Here is a 21,131-nt window from a genome sequence, read left to right on the forward strand (position 1 = left end):
CCCAAATAATCCCTAAACGCAATTTCTGCGTGTTCCTTTTGTTTTGGCATCCCTGCACTGTCACATTTGAAATTCCTAGGAAAACCTTTCCTGCGTTAATCTCTTCATCTCATAAATGTTCTTAGTTACACTATTATGGTTTGATTAAAATTTCAATTTATCTCTCTGACTTAAAGATCAGTGAAGCCGTATTTAAAAATATAATTTCTATTTCTTTAGACTCCCGCATAATTCCAAGATAACAAGTGATGTAATTTCTAATTCCTGACACTAAAGATCAACGAAGCCTTATTTGAAAATAGAATATTAATTTTTCTCTCTGACCTAAAGAGCGTTTATCCCTCAGACCTAAGATCAAAGAAGCCATATTTGTTTCTTTATTCCCCTTTCGTAAATCAATAATTCCCCTCGATTTTATAAATCAAGTTCTCGGAAATTCTCTCCCCTTCGTGGATCGATAATCCTTGAATAAATTATAACCTGTCGGCGTTAGATCAATTGAACTTGACATCATTAGACTCGATCGATAATCCTTGAATAAATTATGTTTGTACAGCGTTAGACTAAATTGTAGATTCCAGCACATGTGTTCTCGTGGGGCTGGTACCCCCCTCTCTACTCACGAGGAGCTCGTATTTACTACCAAGGGAGCTGGTCGACACCAAACAAATTTCAATCTCTAAGTGTGCCCCCTCCTCTCTCTCTCTCTCTCTCTCTCTCTCTCTCTCTCTCTCTCTCTCTCTCTCTCTCTCTCTCTACCTTTTATTTGTAATGTTTATGAGTTGTTTTAAAAAGTTATCTTTCTCCTCCTTTAGAGGTTACAGTGCCTTCATGGAGATCAGTGCTATGTATTTTTTTAATGTTTTTTTTTTGAAAGTACACCTTATCTTCTAGGCTGGACACATGTGCACTACTGATTTAAACCTTGCCAATTATGTTCAGTAAGCTCTAGATTTACGAATTGGTAGTATTCATTTCAAGATGAATCTTTAAAATGACTCTGAGACAAAATTGAAAATGAATTACTGAGACTCAAAAAAATTTGGTAGAACACTCAGTTTTGTTAAAATCCAGCATGGCTTTGATTCCCAGAACCCCATTTGACTGGGACATATATGATCATTTCGCGAAAGCCTTTTGCCTTGCAAATCCAAAGTTTGTTAGAAGTGCGATTGAAGATTATATTAGGCCAGTTTTTCAACACGGTGATATAGTTCTTGAAGTTGAATGCGGCTCTAATAACGGCTATATGTATTTGTCAAAGTTGTGTCAAGGGTCACGAGGAGCTTGTATTTACTATCAAGGGAGCTGGTTGACTCCCAATGAATTTCAGTTTCTAAGTGGAAGGGAGACGGCCAAGGATTGGAAAAGGTCAATTCGGCATTGTGGAAAGAGTATGAAACTTCTCCTTAATAAAGGAATCCTAAACACTCATCCCATAGCCTGTGATTGTAACTCATGCAGGAATGCAGCCCGAATGGTAACTGTTTTATTAACCTTAACTACTAAAATATTTACTAATAAATACTAAAACACTTACTAGTAAATACTAATAAAATATTAAAATGTAAAGTATTTCTTATTAACCAAGCTTAATAAGGGACCATTTCCCTGCTTCTCTTTCAGTACATCTTTTCTATGCTTCTTGTTTTCTAGAAGGCGGCATGCACGTAACAAAAATGTATATAAACAAATTTGTGATGCGTTTTTAATTTCTTGTACACGTAAATCTTGGATAGCCTACACATAAATCTTGGATAGCCTACACCCTTGGAATGGGGGTACCCTGGATATATATATATATATATATATATATATATATATATATATATATATATATATATATATATATATATATATATATATATATATATATATATATATATATATATATATATATATATATATATATATATATATATATATATATATATATATATATATATATATATATATATATATATATATATATATATATATATATATATATATATATATATATATATATATATATATATATATATATATATATATATATATATATATATATATATATATATATATATATATATATATATATATGTGTGTGTGTGTGTGTGTATATATATATATATATATATATATATATATATATATATATATATATATATATATATATATATATATATATATATATATATATATATATATATATATATATATATATATATATATATATATATATATATATGTATATATATATATATATATATATATATATATATATATATATAAGTAGAGAGGCCTCAGGAGGTCCCACGAGAACACCGTGCTGCCACCTACAACTTTTTTTTACATAATTTATGTCTGTTTGTTGTCAGTGAGAATGAAAAAACAGGAATTTTGTCACATTTATGGATGTTTTCTTGGATGGTTATGTATGTTGGTCGATTTATTTGATGTTTTTCATGGATGTTTTATGGTTTTTGTCAGTGAGAATTTGAAAAACAGGAACTTTGTCACATTTATGGATGGTTTTATGGTCTTTGTCAGTGAAAATGGAAAAACAGTACCTTTGTCCCATTTATGTGTGTTTTTATGGATTTTTTCTCTGGGAATTTGAAAAAACAGGAACCTTGTCACGTTTATGGATGCTTTTATGGTTTTTGTCAGTGATAAGTTGAAAAACAGGAGTTTTGTCACATTTTTTCTGTTTTTATGGATTTTGTCAGTGAGAATGAAAAAACAGAAACCTTCTCACTTTGATGGATTATTGAGTCTAATGGGGGCAGGTCAATGATACTTTCCTTCTTGTTGTTGCTCGATGCAAATGTTATGATCCAGAAATAGTATTTGTTGTTGTTGCCCGAGGCAAATGTTATGAGTTTCCAGGAAACAGTTAGATCACACGTGGCAGATGATGTCATGATTGATTGATTTGACACGAAGGGAATTGATTTGTTGTTTCTAAAGAGAATTGTTCCCGAGCGAATGTCTATTAATGTCTTTGATGTATTTAAAAAGAGAATTGTCTCCGGGGCAAAGTTTAGATCACACATGACAGATGATGTCATGATTGATTGATTGACATGAAAGGGGAATTAATTTGTTGTTTCTAAAGAGAATTCTTTCCGAGATAATGTTTTGATCTTAGCGATGAAGAGATTGATTCACGAAAGGGTTTCCAAATAATTTGAAATGTGTCAGCGCAGAGATGCCAAAACAAAACACGCTGAAATTACGTTTAGGGATTATTTGGGCGAAACCGTTTTAACCATTTTATGAAATTATTTCGGCGAAACAGTTAGAGACATTTTAAAAGATGATTTAAAAGATGATTTTAGAAGAGAATTTGAGGGTGAAACTCTGTGGTCGTTATAATACACAAGTTGTATTTTAACAGTGTCGTAAGGTCCCCTACCCCGACCCCAAACGGTTCCGATCCCCCTACCCCAACCCCAAAGGGTTCCGATCCCCCTAACCCAACCCCAAAGGGTTCCGATCCCCCTACCCCAACCCCAAAGGGTTCCCATCCCCCTACCTCAACCCCGAAGGAAGCCCCCGGTCCTCAAGGGTCCCCTTAAGCCCCCAAAGGGCCCACAGACCCCCGAAGGCTCTCCCCAGACCCCCAAAGGCCCTCCCCCGGTCCCCAAAGGTCCCCCGGACCCCCAAAGGCCCTCCCCGATCCTTAAAGGCCCCCCAGACTCCCAAAGGGCCCCCGAACCCCCAAAGGCCCTCCCCCGGTCCCCAAAGGTCCACCGGGCTCCCAAAGGGCCATTCGGCCCTCAAGGGCCCCTAGACCCCCAAAGGCCCTCCCCGGGCCCCCAAAGGCCCTCCCCCGGTCCCCAAAGGTCCCCCGGGCTCCCAAAGGACCACCCGGCCCTCAAGGGCCCCCGGATCCCCAAACGCCCTCCCCGGGCCCCCCCAAGAGTCCCCTCTCCATTTTTTAATACTTTTTTATGGCTTTATTATATCTTTTCAGAACAAGTTCCTTTCATAATGTCCCTTCTAAACCCATTTTCCAACTTGAAGTACTTATCTTTTTCACCCGAAATTATACCTTACAGCTTTTTGGTTACCTGAACACCAATAAATACTTTTCAAGGACCATTTCAGAGCAAGTTACTTTCTTAATTTCCCTTCTAAGCCGAGTTTGTAACTTGAACTACTTATGTTTTTCACCCACAACTATACCCTTCAGTTTTTTGGATACCTCAAAACCAAGAAATACTTTTCAAAGACCATTTCAGAGCAAGTTACTTTCTTAATGTCCCTTCTAAACCCATTTTCCAACTTGAAGTACTTATCTTTTTCACCCACAACTATACTTTACAACTTTTTTGGATACGTCAACACCAAGAAATACTTTTCAAAGATCATTTCAGACAAAATTACTTTCTTAATGTCCCTACTAACCCCATTTTCCTGCTTGGAGTACTTATCTTTTTCATCACAACTATACTTTACAGCTTTTTGGTTACCTCAACACCAAGAAATACTTTTCAAAGACCATTTCAGAGCAAGTTACTTTCTTGATGTCCCTCCTACACCCATTTTCCAACTTGAAGTACTTATAAGTACTATAGCTTTTTGGATACCTCAACACCAAGAAATACTTTTCAAAGACCATTTCAGAGCAAGTTACTTTATTAATGTCCCTACTAAACCCATTTTTCAACTTGAAGTACTTATCTTTTTCACCCACAACTATACTTTACAGCTTTTTGGATACCTCAACACCAAGAAATACTTTTCAAGGACCATTTCAGAGCAAGTTACTTTCTTAATGTCCCTCCTAAACCCATTTTCTAACTTGAAGTACTTATCTTTTTCACCCGAAACTATACTTTACAGCTTTGGATACCTCAACACCAAGAAATACTTTTCAAAAGATCATTTCAGAGCAAGTTACTTTCTTAATGTCCCTCCTAAACCCATTTTGCAACTTGAAGTACTTATCTTTTTCACTCACAATAATACTTTACAGCTTTTTGGATACCTCAACACAAAGAAATACATTTCAAAGACCATTTCAGAGCAAGTTACTTTCTTAATGACCATCCTAAACCCATTTTCCAACTTGAAGTACTTATCTTTTTCACCCTCAACTATACTCTACAGCTTTTTGGATACCTCAACATCAAGAAATACTTTTCAAAGACCATTTTAGAGCAAGTTACTTTCTTAATGTCACTCCTAAATCCATTTTCCAACTTGAAGTAGTTATCTTTTTCACACACAACTATACTTTACAGCTTTTTGGATACCTCAAAACCAAGAAATACTTTTCAAAGACCATTTTAGAGCAATTTAATTTCTTAATGTCACTCCTAAACCCACTTTCAATATTGAAGTAGTTATATTTTTCATCACAACTAGACCATACAGCTTATTGGTTATCTCAACACAAAGAAATTCTTTTCAAAGACCATTTCAGAGCAAGTTACTTTCTTAATGTCCCTCCTAAACCCATTTTCCGACTTGAAGTACTTTTATTTTAATCCGCAAGTGTACTTTCCAGCATTTTGGTTACCTCAACACTAAGAAATACTTTTCAAAGACCATTTCAGAGCAAGTTACTTTCTTAATGTCCCTTCTAAACCCATTTTGCAACTTGAAGTACTTACCTTTTTCACCCACTTTCGCAATGAAAAAGAAATTAGTTTTTAATCAATTCTATTTTTCCCAATAATATAAAAATTTTCCACTTCGGTTCAGATTTTTCTCAAAGGGATGAAAAAATTTAAAATAATGTTCCAAATTTTCTCAACGAAGTGAAGAAAAGTTTATGATCTCTTCTGAATTTTACCAAAGAACACGCTCCAATTCTAATTTCTCCAGGGAAAACAAAAATCTTCCAATTCAGTTCTTTATTTCACAAAGACATAAAGAAATTTAAAGTTCAATTCTAATTTTTTGGTGGAAGATAGAAAAAGTAATACCATACTTGTGAATATTTTCATGGAAGATGAAAAGTTCTTGTTCAATTTAAAATTTTCTCAACGAAGTGAAGAAAAGTTCAAGTTCTCTTCTGAAGTTTACCAAAGAACATACTTCAATGCTAATTTATCCAGAGAAAACAAAATCTTCCACTTAAGTTCTTCATTTCACAAAGACAACGAAATTTAAAATTCAATTCAAATTTTTCGATGGAAGATGGAAAAAGTAATACCATACTTGTGAATATTTTCACGGCTAATAAAAATTTCTAGTTCAATTTTAAATTTTCTCAATGAAGTGAAGAAAAATTCAAGTTCTCTACTGAATTTTACCAAAGAACACAATACAATTCTAATTTTTCCAGAGAAAATAAAATTCTTCCACTTAAGTTCTTTATTTCACAATGACATTAAGAAATTTAAAGTCCAATTCTAAATTTTTCGGTGGAAGATAGAAAAGTAATACCATACTTGTGAATATTTTCCCGGAAGATAAAAAGTTCTAGTTCAATTTACAATTTCCTCAACGAAGTGAAGAAAAGTTCAAGTTCTCTTCTGAATTTTACTAAAAAACAAAATTCAATTCTAATTTCACCTGAGAAAATACAAATCTTCCACTTTAGTTCTTTATTTCACAGTGACATAAATAAATTTACAGCTAATTTCTAAATGTTTCGGTGAAAGATAGAAAAATTGATACCATTCTTGTGAATATTTTCATGGAAGATGAAAAGTTCTAGTTCAATTTAAAATTTCCTCAACGAAGTGAAGAAAAGTTCAAGTTCTTTTCTGAACTTTACCAAAGAACACAATTCAATTCTAATTTCTCCAGAGAAAATAAAAATCTTCTACTTCAGTTCTTTATTTCACAAAGACATAAAGAAATTTACAGTTCAATTCTAATTTTTGGTGGAAGATAGAAAAACTAATACCATACTTGTTAATATTTTACCTGAAGATAAAAAGTTCCAGTTCAATTTACAATTTCCTCAATTAAGAGAAGAAAATTTCAAGTTTCCTACTGAATTTTAATAAAGTAAACAATTCAATTCTAATTTCTCTAGAGAAAACGAATATCTATCACTTAAGTTCTTTATTTCACAATGACAAAAAAATTTAAAGTTCAATTCTAAATTTTTCGGTGGAAGATATAAAAAGTAATATCATACTTGTGAATAATTTTCCGGAAGATAAAGTTATAGTTCAATTTAAAATTTCCTCAACGAAGTGAACAAAAGTTCAAGTTCTCATGTGAATGTTATTAAAGAACACAATTCAATTATAATTTCCCCAGAGAAAATAAAAATCTTCCACTTCAGCTCTTTATTTAACAAGGACATAAAGAAATTTTAAGTTCAATTCAAAACTTTTCCTTGGAAGATAGAAAAAGTAATACCATAATTGTGAATATTTTCACGGAAGATAAAAATTTCTAGTTCAATTAAAATTTTCTCAACATAGTGAAGAAGTTCAAGTTTTCCTCTGAACTTTACCAAAGAACAAACTTTAATTCCAATTTCTCCAGAGAAAATACAAATATTCTACTTCAGTTTTAAGTTTCCCAAAAAAATTAAGAAATTTAAAGTTATATTCTAAAGTTTTATACGAAAGATACAAAAGTTAACACTATGATTGTGATTATTTTCCATGAAGATCAAAAGTTTCACTTAGTTTTTAATTTTTATTAAATTTGGCTCTGATTTTTCTCAGAGATTAAAAATTTTAAGTTCTGTTCCAAATTTTTCATTGAAGATATAAAAATTTATACATTGATTGTGAATATTTAACATGAAGATAAGGAACTCCACTTTAATTCAGAGTTTTCTCGAAGAAGTGCAAAATGTTCAAGTTCTCTTCTGAGTTTTCTTAAAGAAGAGAAAAAGTTAGCTCAATTCTAAATTTTACCAATGAAAATGAAAAAACCTTCCACTTCAGTTCATAATTTCTCAATGACATAAAAATTTAAAGTTCAGTTCTAAATTTTTCTGTAGAAGATAGGAAAAGTTATACTATGATTGTGATTATTTTCTAGTGAAGATAAAAAGTTTCACTTTAATTCTAATTTTCTTAAATTCAGTTCCGATTTTTTGCAAAGAGATGAAAAATTTAAATTTATGTTCCAAATTTTTCATAGAAGATAGAAAAAGTTATACATTGATTTTGAATATTCGACATGAAGATAAGGTGCATCACTTTAATTCTGAGTTTTCTCGAAGAAGTGCAAAATGTTCAAGTTCTCTTCTGAATTTTCTTAAAGAAGTGAAAAAGTTCGCTCAATTCTGAATTTTACCAATGAAAATGAAAAAGCTTCCACTTCAGTTCTTAATTTCTCAAAGACATAAAAAATTCAAAGTTCTCTTCTAATTTTTCCAAGAAAATAGAAAAGGTTCCACTTCACTTCTGGTTTTTTCTCAAAGAGATGAAAAATTTAAAGTTCTATTCTAAATTAAATTTAAATTTTATATCCTATGTCTTATGGATTTACCCCTCAAATTTTTAAATTAAAAAATGAGTGACTCGTTCTATTAATAAAGACAATCATTCAAACTCATTCATATAACCTCCAAAATACGAGGTTAGGTTAGGCATAAATAAATATTAATAAATAAATAGAAATAGTTATACAGTTTTAATTTATTTTAGGTTATAATAACTTATCCTGAGCGCTCAGGATAAGTTAAACTAACCTGGTCCGGCACGGATGGTGTGAATAGGCTAGATTAGGTTAGGTTAGGTTAGCCTACGTACGCTCCACTTAGGTTAGGTGAGAGACAGGCAAAAAGTTAGGTGTATGATTAGGTTAGGTTAGATTAAGTTAGGTTAGGTTAATTTAGGTTAGGCTAGGCTAGCCTACGTACGCACGCTAACCTAACCTAATCTAACCTAACTTAATCTAGCCTATTCTAACCATACTTGCCGGAAAAGGTTAGGTTAACTTATCATGAGCGCTCATGATAAGTTAATCTAACTTAACCTAACTTAAACATGTAGAAATGTTTCTATTTATTTATTAATATTTATTTATGCCTAACCTAACCTCTTGTTTTGGAGGTTAGATGAACGAGTTTGAATGATTGTCTTTATTAATAGAACGAGTCACTCATTTTCTAATTTAAAAATTTGAGGGGTAAATCCATTAGACGAAGGATATAAAATTTAAATTTAATTTAGAATAGAACTTTAAATTTTTCATCTCTTTGAGATAAAACCAGAAGTGAAATGGAACCTTTTTATTTTCTTGCAAAAATTAGAAGAAAACTTTGAATTTTTTATGTCTTTAGGGAATTAAGAACTTAAGTGGAAGCTTTTTCATTTCCATTGGTAAAATTCAGAATTGAGTGAACTTTTTTCACTTCTTTAACAAAACTAAGAAGAGAACTTGAACATTTTGCACTTCTTCGAGCAAACTCAGAATTAAAATGATGCACCTTATCTTCATATCGAATATTCAAAATCAATGTATAACTTTTTCTATCTTCTATGAAAAATTTGGAACATAAATTTAAATTTTTCATCTCTTTGCAAAAAATCAGAACTGAATTTAAGAAAATTAGAATTAAAGTGAAACTTTTTATCTTCACTAGAAAATAATCACAATCATAGTATAACTTTTCCTATCTTCAACAGAAAAATTTAGAACTGAACTTTAAATTTTTATGTCTTTGAGAAATTATGAACTGAAGTGGAAGGTTTTTTCATTTTCATTGGTAAAATTTAGAATTGAGCTAACTTTTTTCTCTTCTTTAAGAAAATTCAGAAGAGAACTTGAACATTTTGCACTTCTTCGAGAAAAGTCTGAATTAAAGTGGAGTTCCTTATCTTCATGTTAAATATTCACAATCAATGTATAAATTTTTATATCTTCTATTAAAAATTTGGAACAGAACTTAAAATTTTTAATCTCTGAGAAAAATCAGAGCCAAATTTAAGAAGAATTAAAAACTAAGTGAAACTTTTGATCTCCATGTAAAATAATCACAATCATAGTATTAATTTTTCTATCTTTCATCTAAAAATTTAAAATATAACTATAAATTTCTTTATTTCTTTGGGAAACTTAAAAATGAAGTAAAATATTTTTATTTTATCTGGAGGAATTAGAATTAAAGTGTGATGTTTGGTAAAGTTCAGAGGAAAACTTAAACTTCTTCACTATGTTGAGAAAATTGTAAATTGAACAAGAACTTTTTATCTTCCTTGAAAATACTCAAAAGTATGGTATTACTCTTTCTATCTTCCAAGGAAAAATTTTGAATTGAACATTAAATTTCTTTATGTCCTTGTGAAATAAAGAGCTGAAGTGGATGATTTTTATTTTCTCTAGTGAAATTATAATTGAATTGTGTTCTTTAATAAAATTCAGATGAGAACTTGAACTTTTGTTCACTTCGTTGAGGAAATTTTAAATTGAACTAGAACTTTTTATCTTCCGGAAAATTATTCACAAGTATGATATTACTTTTTATATCTTCCACCGAAAAATTTAGAATTGAACTTTAAATTTTTTTGTCTTTGTGAAATAAAGAACTTAAGTGATAGATATTTATTTTCTCTAGAGAAATTAAAATTCAATTGTGTTCTTTAGTAAAATTCAGTAGAGAACTTGAACTTTTCTTCACTTCGTTGAGGAAATTGTAAATTGGACTAGAACTTTTTATCTTCCGGGAAAATAATCACAAGTATGGTATTACTTTTTCTATCTTCCACCAAAAATTAGAATTGAACTTTAAATTTCTTTATGTCTTTGTGAAATAAAGAACTGAAGTGGAAGATTTTTATTTTTTCTGGAGAAATTAGAATTGAATTGTGTTCTTTGGTAAAGTTCAGAAGAGAACTTGAATTTTTCTTCACTTCGTTGTGAAAATTTTAAATTGAACTAGAACTTTTCATCTTCCATGAAAATATTCACAAGAATAGTATTACTTTTTCTATCTTCCACCGAAACATTTAGAAATGAACTTTAAATTTCTTTATGTCATTGTGAAATAAAGAACTTAAGTGGAAGATTTTTATTTTCTCTGGTGAAATTAGAATTGAATTGTGTTCTTTAGTAAAATTCAGAAGAGAACTTGAACTTTTCTTCACTTCGTTGGAAATTGTAAATTGAACTAGAACTTTTTATCTTCCGGGAAAATATTCACAAGTATGGTATTACTTTTTCTATCTTCCACCGAAAAATTTAGAATTGAACTTTAAATTTCTTAATGTCATTGTGAAATAAAGAACTTAAGTGAAAAATTTTTATTTTCTCTGGAAAAATTAGAATTGTATTGTGTTCTTTGGTAAAATTCACTAGAGAACTTGAATTTTTCTTCACTTCATTGAGAAAATTTGAAATTGAACTAAAAATTTTTTTTTGCCGTGAAAATATTCACAAGTATGGTATTACTTTTTCCATCTTCCATCGAAAAATTAGAATTGAACTTTAAATTTCTTTATGTCTTTGTGAAATGAAGAACTTAAGTGGAAGATTTTTGTTTTCTCTGGAGAAATTAGCATTGAAGTGTGTTCTTTGGTAAAGTTCAGAAGAGAACTTGAACTTTTCTTCACTTCGTAGAGAAAATTTTAAATTGAAGAAGAACTTTTCATCTTCCATGAAAATATTCACAAGTAGGGTATTACTTTTTCTACCTTCCACCAAAAAATTAGAATTGAACTTTAAATTTCTTTATGTCTTTGTGAAATATAGAACTGAATTGGAAGATTTTTGTTTTCCCTGGAGAAATTAGAATTGGAGCGTGTTATTTGATAAAATGCAGAAGAGATCATAAATTTTTCTTCACTTCGTTGAGAGAATTTGGAACATTATTTTAAATTTTTTCATCCCTTTGAGAAAAATCTGAACCGAAGTGGAAAATTTTTATATTATTGGGAAAAATAGAATTGATTAAAAACTAATTTCTTTTTCATTGCGAAATTGGGTGAAAAAGATAAGTACTTCAAGTTGCAAAATGGATTTAGGAGGGACATTAAGAAAGTAACTTGCTCTGAAATGGTCTTTGAAAAGTATTTCTTAGTGTTGAGGTAACCAAAATGCTGTAAAGTACAGTTGTGGATGAAAAAAATAAGTACTTCAAGTCGGAAAATGGGTTTAGGAGGGACATTAAGAAAGTAACTTGCTCTTAAATGGTCTTTGAAAAGTATTTCTTGGTGTTGAGGTATCCAAAAAGCTGTATGGTCTAGTTGTGGTGAAAAAGATAAGTACTTGAAGTTGGAAAATGGGTTTAGGAGAGACATTAAGAAAGTAACTTGCGCTAAAATTGTCTTTGAAATTTATGTTAGTGTGCTTATGTAAACAAAAAGGTTATAATGATTGGTGTGACTGAAAAAGATAACAGCTTCACTTTTTAAAATTGGTTTAGGAGTGATAGAAATGATGGACCTTGATATGTCAGAGTCGTTAACAATACGCTATTTATGTTTATTTCTCAAAAAAGAAGTAGAGTATAGTTGAGTGTGAAAAAGATAAGTACTTCAAGTTGGAAAATGGGTTTAGGATGGTCATTAAGAAAGTAACTTGCTCTGAAATGGTCTTTGAAATGTATTTCTTTGTGCTGAGGTATCCAAAAAGCTGTAAAGTATTGTTGTGAGTGAAAAAGATAAGTACTTCAAGTTGCAAAATGGGTTTAGGAGGGACATTTAGAAAGTAGCTTGCTCTGAAATGATTTTTGAAAAATATTTTTTGGTGTTAAGGTATCCAAATCTGTAAAGTATAATTTCGGGTAAAAAAGATAAGTACTTCAAGTTAGAAAATGGGTTTAGGAGGGACATTAAGAAAGTAACTTGCTCTGAATTGGCCTTTGAAAAGTATTTCTTGTTGTTGAGGTATGCAAAAAGCTGTAAGGTCTAGTTGTGGTGAAAAAGATAAGTACTTCAAGTTGGAAAATGGATTTAGGAGTGACATTAAGAAAGTAGATTGCTCTGAAATGGTCTTTGAAAAGTATTTCTTGATGTTGAGGTATCCAAAAAGCTGTAAGGTCTAGTTGTGGTGAAAAAGATAGGTACTTCAAGATAGAAAATGGGTTTAGGAGGGACATTAAGAAAGTAACTTGCTCTGAAATGGTCTTTGAAAAGTATTTCTTGGTGTTGAGGTATCCAAAAAGCTGTAAGGTCTAGTTGTGGTGAAAAAGATAAGTACTTCAAGTTGGAAAATGGATTTAGGAGTGACATTAAGAAAGTAACTTGCTCTGAAATGGTCTTTGAAAAGTATTTCTTGATGTTGAGGTATCCAAAAAGCTGTATAGCATAGTTGAGGGTGAAAAAGATAAGTACTTCAAGTTGGAAAATGGGTTTAGGATGGTCATTAAGAAAGTAACTTGCTCTGAAATGGTCTTTGAAATGTATTTCTTTGTGTTGAGGTATCCAAAAAGCTGTAAAGTATTGTTGTGAGTGAAAAAGATAAGTACTTCAAGTTGCATAATGGGTTTAGGAGGGACATTAAGAAAGTAACTTGTTCTGAAATGACTTTTGAAAAATATTTCTTGGTGTTGAGGTAACCAAAAAGCTGTAAAGTATAGTCGTGGTGAAAAAGATAAGTACTTCAAGTTGGAAAATGGGTTCAGGAGGGACATTAAGAAAGTAACTTGCTCTGAAATGGTCTTTGAAAAGTATTTCTTGGTGTTGAGGTAACCAAAAAACTGTAAAGTATAGTCGTGGTGAAAAAGATAAGTACTTCAAGTTGGAAAATGGGTTTAGGAGGGACATTTAGAAAGTAACTTGCTCTGAAATAGTCCTTGAAAAGTATTTCTTGGTGTTGAGGTATCCAAAAAGCTGTAAAGTGTAGTTGCGGTTGAAAAAGATAAGTACTTCAAGTTGGAAAATGGGTTTAGAAGGGACATTAGGAAAGGAACTTGTTCTGAAAAGATATAATAAAGCCATAAAAAAGTATTAAAAAATGGAGCGGGGGCGCTTGGGGGGGCCCGGGGAGGGCGTGTGGGGATCCGGGGGCCCTTGCGGGCCGGGTGGTCCTTTGGGCGCCGGGGGGACCTTTGGAGACCGGAGGAGGGCCTTGGGGGGCCCGGGGTGGGCCTTTTGGGGTCTGGGTGCCCTTGAGGGCCGAATGGTCCTTTGGAAGCCCGGTGGACCTTTGGGGACCGGGGAGGGCCTTTGGGGGTTCGGGGGCCCTTTGGGAGCCTGGGGGGCCTTTAAGGATCGGGGGAGGGGCTTTGGGGGTCCGGGGGACCTTTGGGGACCGGGGGAGGGCCTTTGGGGGTCTGGGGAGAGCCTTTGGGGGTCTGTGGGCCCTTTGGGGGCTTGGAGGGACCCTTGAGGACCGGGGGCTTCCTTCGGGGTTGAGGTAGGGGGATTGAAACCCTTTGGGGTTGGGGTAGGGGGATCGGAACCCTTTGGGGTTGGGGTAGGGGGATCGGAACCCTTTGGGGTTGGGGTAGGGGGATCGGAACCCTTTGGGGTCGGGGTAGGGGACCTCACGACACTGTTAAAATACAACTTGTGTATTATAACGACCACAGAGTTTCACCCTCAAATTCTCTTCTAAAATCATCTTTTAAATCATCTTTTAAAACGTCTCTAACTGTTTCGCCGAAATAATTCCATAAAACGGTTAAAACGGTTTCGCCCAAATAATCCCTAAACGTAATTCCTTTTGTTTTGGCATCTCTGCGCTGACACATTTCAAATTATTTGGAAACCCTTTCGTGAATCAATCTCTTCATCGCTAAGATCAAAACATTATCTCGGAAAGAATTCTCTTTAGAAACAACAAATTAATTCCCCTTTCATGTCAATCAATCAATCATGACATCATCTGTCATGTGTGATCTAAACTTTGCCCCGGAGACAATTCTCTTTGGAAATACATCAAAGACATTAATAGACATTCGCTCGGGAACAATTCTCTTTAGAAACAACAAATTAATTCCCTTCGTGTCAAATCAATCAATCATGACATCATCTGCCACGTGTGATCTAACTCTTTCCTGGAAACTCATAACATTTGCCTCGAGCAACAACAACAAATACTATTTCTGGATCATAACATTTGCATCGAGCCACAACAAGAAGGAAGTGTCATTGACCTGCCCCCATTAGACTCAATAATCCATTAAAGTGAGAAAGTTTCTGTTTTTTCATTCTCACTGACAAAATCCATAAAAACAGACATAAATATGAGAAAGTTCCTGTTTTTTCAAATTCTTACTGACAAAAACCATAAGAACATCCATAAATTTTACAAAATTCCTGTTTTTTCAAATTCTCACTGACAAAAACCATAAAAACATCCATAAATGTGACAAAATTCCTGTTTTTCAAATTCTCACTGACAAAAACCATAAGAACATCCATAAATGTGACAAAATTCCTGTTTTTCAAATTTCACTGACAAAAACCATAAAACATCCATGAAAAACATCAAATAAATCGACCAACACACATAACCATCCATGAAAACACCCAGAAATGTGACAAAATTCCTGTTTTTTCATTCTCACTGACAACAAACAGACATAAATTATGTAAAAAAAGTTGTAGGTGGCAGCACGGTGTTCTCGTGGGACCTCCTGAGGCCTCTCTACTATATATATATATATATATATATATATATATATATATATATATATATATATATATATATATATATATATATATATATATATATATATATATATATATATATATTACTCCTAGCCGATTATTAATCTTCATCTCTGAAAACAATCGCGTGACGTTATACAACGGGCACCCGAAGACAAGTGTATATTATTCATTATGCATAAGTCATTAACTATTACGCGTAGTTCTGGTAAATGTACCCTGTTACGTCCGACCGTTACGATACGTGTTACGTCCGAATTGTCAGGAAAACTTTTTTTGGCTGGTAAAGGGGGGGGCATAAAAGGAATTTGAATTTTGTGTTAGATGGAGGGAAGCAAGATTTTTTCTTACAGAGGAGTATAGGCTATTATTTTATGCATGTCGTCCGGCTAGCACTGCTACTATTATGATTATGGAAGAGCAGCATTGCAAACTCCATTTTTAAACACACAAATATTGTTGTTTTAACAATCACTCCGCAAACTCAGCGCACTAACTGCAAGTCCCAGATACGTATACTCGAAAGATCGAAACAACTGCGATGTCCTTCCCCCTTTACCGGCTACCAACAAGATTTTTCATAAAGATTTCTGGTAGAAATTAGCCTCAAAATCTGGTGGTCTTCGGAAATCAAATAAAGTGACATATCCAGAGTTTATAGCCGTGGCAAATGGCTATACAGATACAAGTTTTTCCATAGTTAATCAGAAATTCCTTGAAATATCCTTCAAGATATTGAATGTCCTTTCAATATCTTTCCGAATTTGCGAATATCGTTACAAAATAAAACAAAGCCAAAAGACGATAAGAAATTGTACAAACACGATCTATATGGCTTGTGTCATGATTCTATGGAACCACATAGAATGCTCAAAGGAAACCAGAGTAAATATTCTCTTGGTCTCTTAGGCTTTTTGCATTTTATTTAACTTTTTAACTTTTTGCATTTTATTAAACTTTTTGCATTTTATTGCATTTTATTTGTTGCCTCCTTCGAACGGCTTCCTTGCTCTCATCTGTCAACAAGCTTTGGGATTTTTTCCTATAAATCATTACTATCTGTATTTCATAGGCTTAATTAGCATAATCCATTTCAAATTGATGGTAATTTGTAGCGTTACTTTCAATTAATGTTTCAACCTGACGACTAATTATGTATCTCATTTAATGAAGACTGCTAGCAACATTTGCGGGTAGGCCAGAACAACTTTTAATTCAAAATATTGGACACGAAAGTCATAAGGTTGTCAAAGAAAATTTGATAATACAAGGCCATTTTGGAGAATCGGAAAATATATCTTTTTATGCAAACCTCTTATAAAATGAAAACAAATGTTGCTCCTGATTTCCTGTTCAAAAAACTTGTATTTTTATTTAATCAAACAGTTCGTGGCAACAAACTGTAAGTAAGGAGTATTGGGGCTCAACAGTAACCAAAACTCTAGGAAACAAAATCTTGATAGCAATAGATGCATCTAAATAATCAAATTTGATACTTATTCAAAATAAACAGAACTCATCACATGTAATTTTACCCATCAAAAGTTACGAGCCTTAGAAAATTTTTCCAATTTTTGAAAAAGAGGGAAATCCCTCAAAACATAAAGTGATCTGAACGGAAATGCACCATCAGATTCAGCACATCAGAGGACCTTATTGTAGAGTTTTCAGCTCCTACATACAAACGGCGGAATTTTGCATTAATCGCCAGAGGAATGATCACGGATGTGTGTTTTTTTTTCCCGGGGTGATTTTGTCGAAGTAGTGATCTTAGAGAGTCGGGAGAGGGTTCATTTGATCGGACATCAAAATTTCTAGTGTCCTTTTTATGTAACCAAGAATATTGAAGGGTACCTAACCCCCCTCCCACGCCCCTTTTTCCCTAGATTAACTTGATCAAAATTTTAAGAAAGGTATTTTGTTCAGCATAGTTGAAAGATCAAGTAACATGAAAGAGTCAATAATGTCTTTGAGGATGGCTTGACCCCCCCCCCCCACAGTCCCTGGGGAAGGGATGCTTATGGGCGTACGGAGAGAATGGCAGAGGGGGGGGCAGCTGCCCCCCTAGAACTTCAAATTTACACTAGATATGGCTGAAAATCAGATGGTTGGAAAAAGGTAGATGGCTAAAAAAGCACTTGATAAAAGGTGGAAGGTCAAACAACAAGCATTTATCCATAATATCTTGGAAAGATTTACCTCTAATCCAAGAAGATTATTGCTGAAGCTTATTGACGATTTATGATTTCTGGTGATTACTTATTAATAAAGATTTCATAGGTATGATAGAATTTGGTGGCAATGTAAGGTTTTGTGAACTGCCAATATGACTTCAGTTCCCCCGCCCTTCGTCACAGATTAGGCTGCCCCCCTCCCTCCTAGAAAAGAAGCTACGTACGCCCATGGGGCTGCTAGCTATGAACTTTACCAATCGTTTACATATAGTATTGGTTATTGGGAAGAATACAGATATTTTTAGGCGAATACGTGGGCGGATCTTTTCATTAAGGATTTTCGTGGGGGAAGGGAATTTTTCATGTAGGGGAGCCGGATTTTCGGCATCATTTAAAAAATGATCAGAAATTAAATTTGAAAAAAAAAGCTTTTTCAACCGAAGGTAAGGAGCAACATTCAAACTTAAAACAAACAGAAATTATTAAATATATGAGGGGGTGGCCTCCTCCTCAATGCCTCGCTCTTTACGCAAAATTTTTATTTAGAACTTTGAAAAAAAGCTTATTAATCCAGATATCTTAGACAAAAAACATTAATGTTTTTCGTTGTGTTTTCTTTTTGGTATGTTTTGTTCACTGCTTGATCAATAAAACCCCTTTTTCTTTCTTAAAACTTACTATTCTAATAGTCAAACTTGCTATTCGTAATAGTAAACTATTCTAATAGTCAAACAAAAAGTCAAACTTTAGTGTAAAGAGCAAGGCATTGAGAAGGGGCAGCCCCCTCATATACGTAATAATTTCTGTTCATTTTAAGTTTCAATGTTACTCTTTACTTTCCGTTGAAGAAACTTGCTGTTTTTTCTTATTTAATTTGAAACAAAGAGGAAGATGCTTATACATTCGTACCCATATTACGGTTATTTTGTACCTGTGATTGGCAGTTATAAAATCACCGAAGCAGATAAGAATTCCAACATGGGAAAATCATCTTGCCTTTGACCAATCTATAATTTTCCTTAAGGTCTTTAATTCTTTTCGATAATGGATCTAATTTTTATCTGCAAATAACAGGGCTAGTTATCAATATTAACCATCCATATTAATAACTAAAGCCTACAGTCTTTAATTAAATACTGGATTTGGTATCAATGAGGATATCCAATGTCAACATTTTATAATGCATTTTTAATTGTGCCTACAATTAAGCCTGTCCTAAACGGACATTTATCAAACAGTTCATGGTGATGAACTGTAAGTAAGATGTGAGTCGGCCCAATAGTAACCAAAACTCTAAAGAACGGAATTTTTATAATAATAGATACATCAAAAGAATTGGCTTTTTATGCTGACTCCAAATACATATATGAAATACAAATACATGCTACCCATCAAAAGCTACAAGCCTAAGAATATTTGCCCCATTTTTAAAAAGAAGGAAAACACCCCTAGTCGCTCAAGCGATCTTTATGAAAATCATACCAGTAGGCATAGCACTTCAAAAAATACTAGTGTAGAGGTTTCAAGCTCCTATCTTCAAAAGTTTATAAGAAGAAAAATCGTGAATCCTTGTTAGTTGTTGTTTTTCCCCAGGGGTGATCGCATCGAGCTAATTGTCCTAAGAGATTGGAAGAGGGCTCATTCGAACGATGATCAAAAGTTCCCGTATATCCTTTAATTGACCAAAAATTAAGCTAACTAGCCCCCTCCCACACTCCTCTTTTCCCCAAAGGCAAAATTTTGATATATGAAGGGGGGCTACTCCTTTTTCAGCCCTCATTCATTACGCTAGAAGTTTTAAATTTCTGTAAGGAATATATTGTAGCACAAGCAAATTAAGAAATCAATTGGCTGCTGATTATTCCTTCGATTTGTCGCTGCATAAATTAATGATGCCTTAAACAGTTCCAAGGCCATATCCAGAGGGGTTAGTAAGTTTGAACCCCTTTAGTAAGTTTGGTTTTATTTATGCCTCTCTAGCAAAATATTTTCGTTCGTTTTAAGCTACTCTGGGATTAAGGATGCATGAAAGGCTCCTTAATACACGGAACTATCCCCTCTGGGATTAAGGATGGGCATCCTTAATCTTACTCAGGGATTAAGGATGCATGAAGGGCTCTCCTGTCCCGCTCATATGTCCTGCGAAGCGGAATGAAGCAATCATCCCGCAATTTTTTCCAAATAAAAAATTTGGAAAAAATTGCGCAAATGCTCTTAAGTACATTTTTTTATTGAATTTTTGCAGACCTTACCTTAGCTCCTCCTGTGCCTCCAAAGGCACACAGGGCGTCCGTTAACAGCCTCCAGTCATCCCGCAAATGAGCTGCGGTGTAAAAGTCCTTCCACTCTGGGATTAAGGATACACGAAGGGCTCTCCTGTCCTGCGAAGCTTGTTTTTGGGCCTTCCTCGTCGATGCGTGTCGTCTGGTTGCCTCTGGAGAAGCATATTCGGTAGTCTCGTTCCTGGCGTACGGATAACATGGCCAAGATAGCGCAATCTTCGTTGCCTGACTAGATCAGCGACATCAGGCTGGTTTGTGTAGTGGCGAATTTCCAATTTTGTTATCGTATCCTTCCAGTTAATGCTCAGGATACGTCGAAGACAGTTGTTTTCATATGCAATGAGTCGTTTTTCCTGCTCAGTTGTGAGTTTTAATCATTCCATCGCGTACGTCAAGATTGAAAGGACGTTGTTTCTGAAAAGGTGAAATTTTAGCTGGAGTGAGTACTTCGCTGATCTCCAGACTGGTCCAAGTCGTTGAAATGCCAAGCTTGCCAGGGTTATTCGTGTTCGCAGCTCTTTTTGGGAATCAACACTAAACGAGAATTTTGGCAGAATCTACAGTTAATCCGAGATAAAAAAAAACTTATCAGAAATCGATATATCGATTATCGAATATCGAAAGTAAAAATATCGATGTATCGTTTAATCAAATTATCACTCAACACTACTTACTAGCTTACTTTATGGTGCTTAATGAAAGCTAATTGTCTTTGTTGAGCGACCATGTCTTAGGCATTTAAAATAATCTGTCAAAAATACGCTTCCTTTTCTGTGAAAAAACTTGCTTACCGTTAACATATGCGCAATCTTTTAAACTTTTCCTTAAATACTCTAATTTTTTTCAAATCGAACAAAATAAATTTTTTTAATTTTTGTCATATTAGCTTAGACCAATGATCACCAAGAAATTTTGGGCTATGTTCCACCTGGGCTTCTCTAAAACCCTGATCCCCCCTAACGATATTTAATTTTTTACTTAATATTTTACGTGTATTCATTTGAAAGAAGCTTTAAAAAACTATTAACAAGTTAACTTTTTTTGGTTCGTTCGCTAGGCAAATTGTACTAATGAAATCCCCACCAGGGCTTCTCTAAAATTCCATCCTTTTTCACGATATAGATATTATTTTTACTTAATATTCTGCGCGTATTCATTTGAAAGAAGCTTTAAAAAAAAGAATTAACTAGGACTTTTTCGGT

General features: G+C 33.5%; 1 protein-coding gene across 1 annotated transcript in view; it reads left to right on the forward strand.

Annotated features, from left to right (window-relative positions):
- Positions 1-919: 919 nt before the first annotated feature.
- Positions 920-21,131, forward strand: part of Deaf1 (deformed epidermal autoregulatory factor 1) — a 68,343-nt gene continuing 48,131 nt past the window's right edge. The window contains exon 1 of the mRNA XM_089106145.1: positions 920-1,480. Coding sequence (XP_088962271.1) covers positions 1,076-1,480 — 405 coding nt within the window. The 5' untranslated portion in view covers positions 920-1,075. The remainder of the gene's footprint in view (positions 1,481-21,131) is intronic.

This window comes from Artemia sp. Qi Xiang Cuo, chromosome 20, assembly GCF_049724085.1.
Source record: "Artemia sp. Qi Xiang Cuo chromosome 20, ASM4972408v1, whole genome shotgun sequence".
NCBI lineage: Eukaryota > Metazoa > Arthropoda > Branchiopoda > Anostraca > Artemiidae > Artemia > Artemia sp. Qi Xiang Cuo.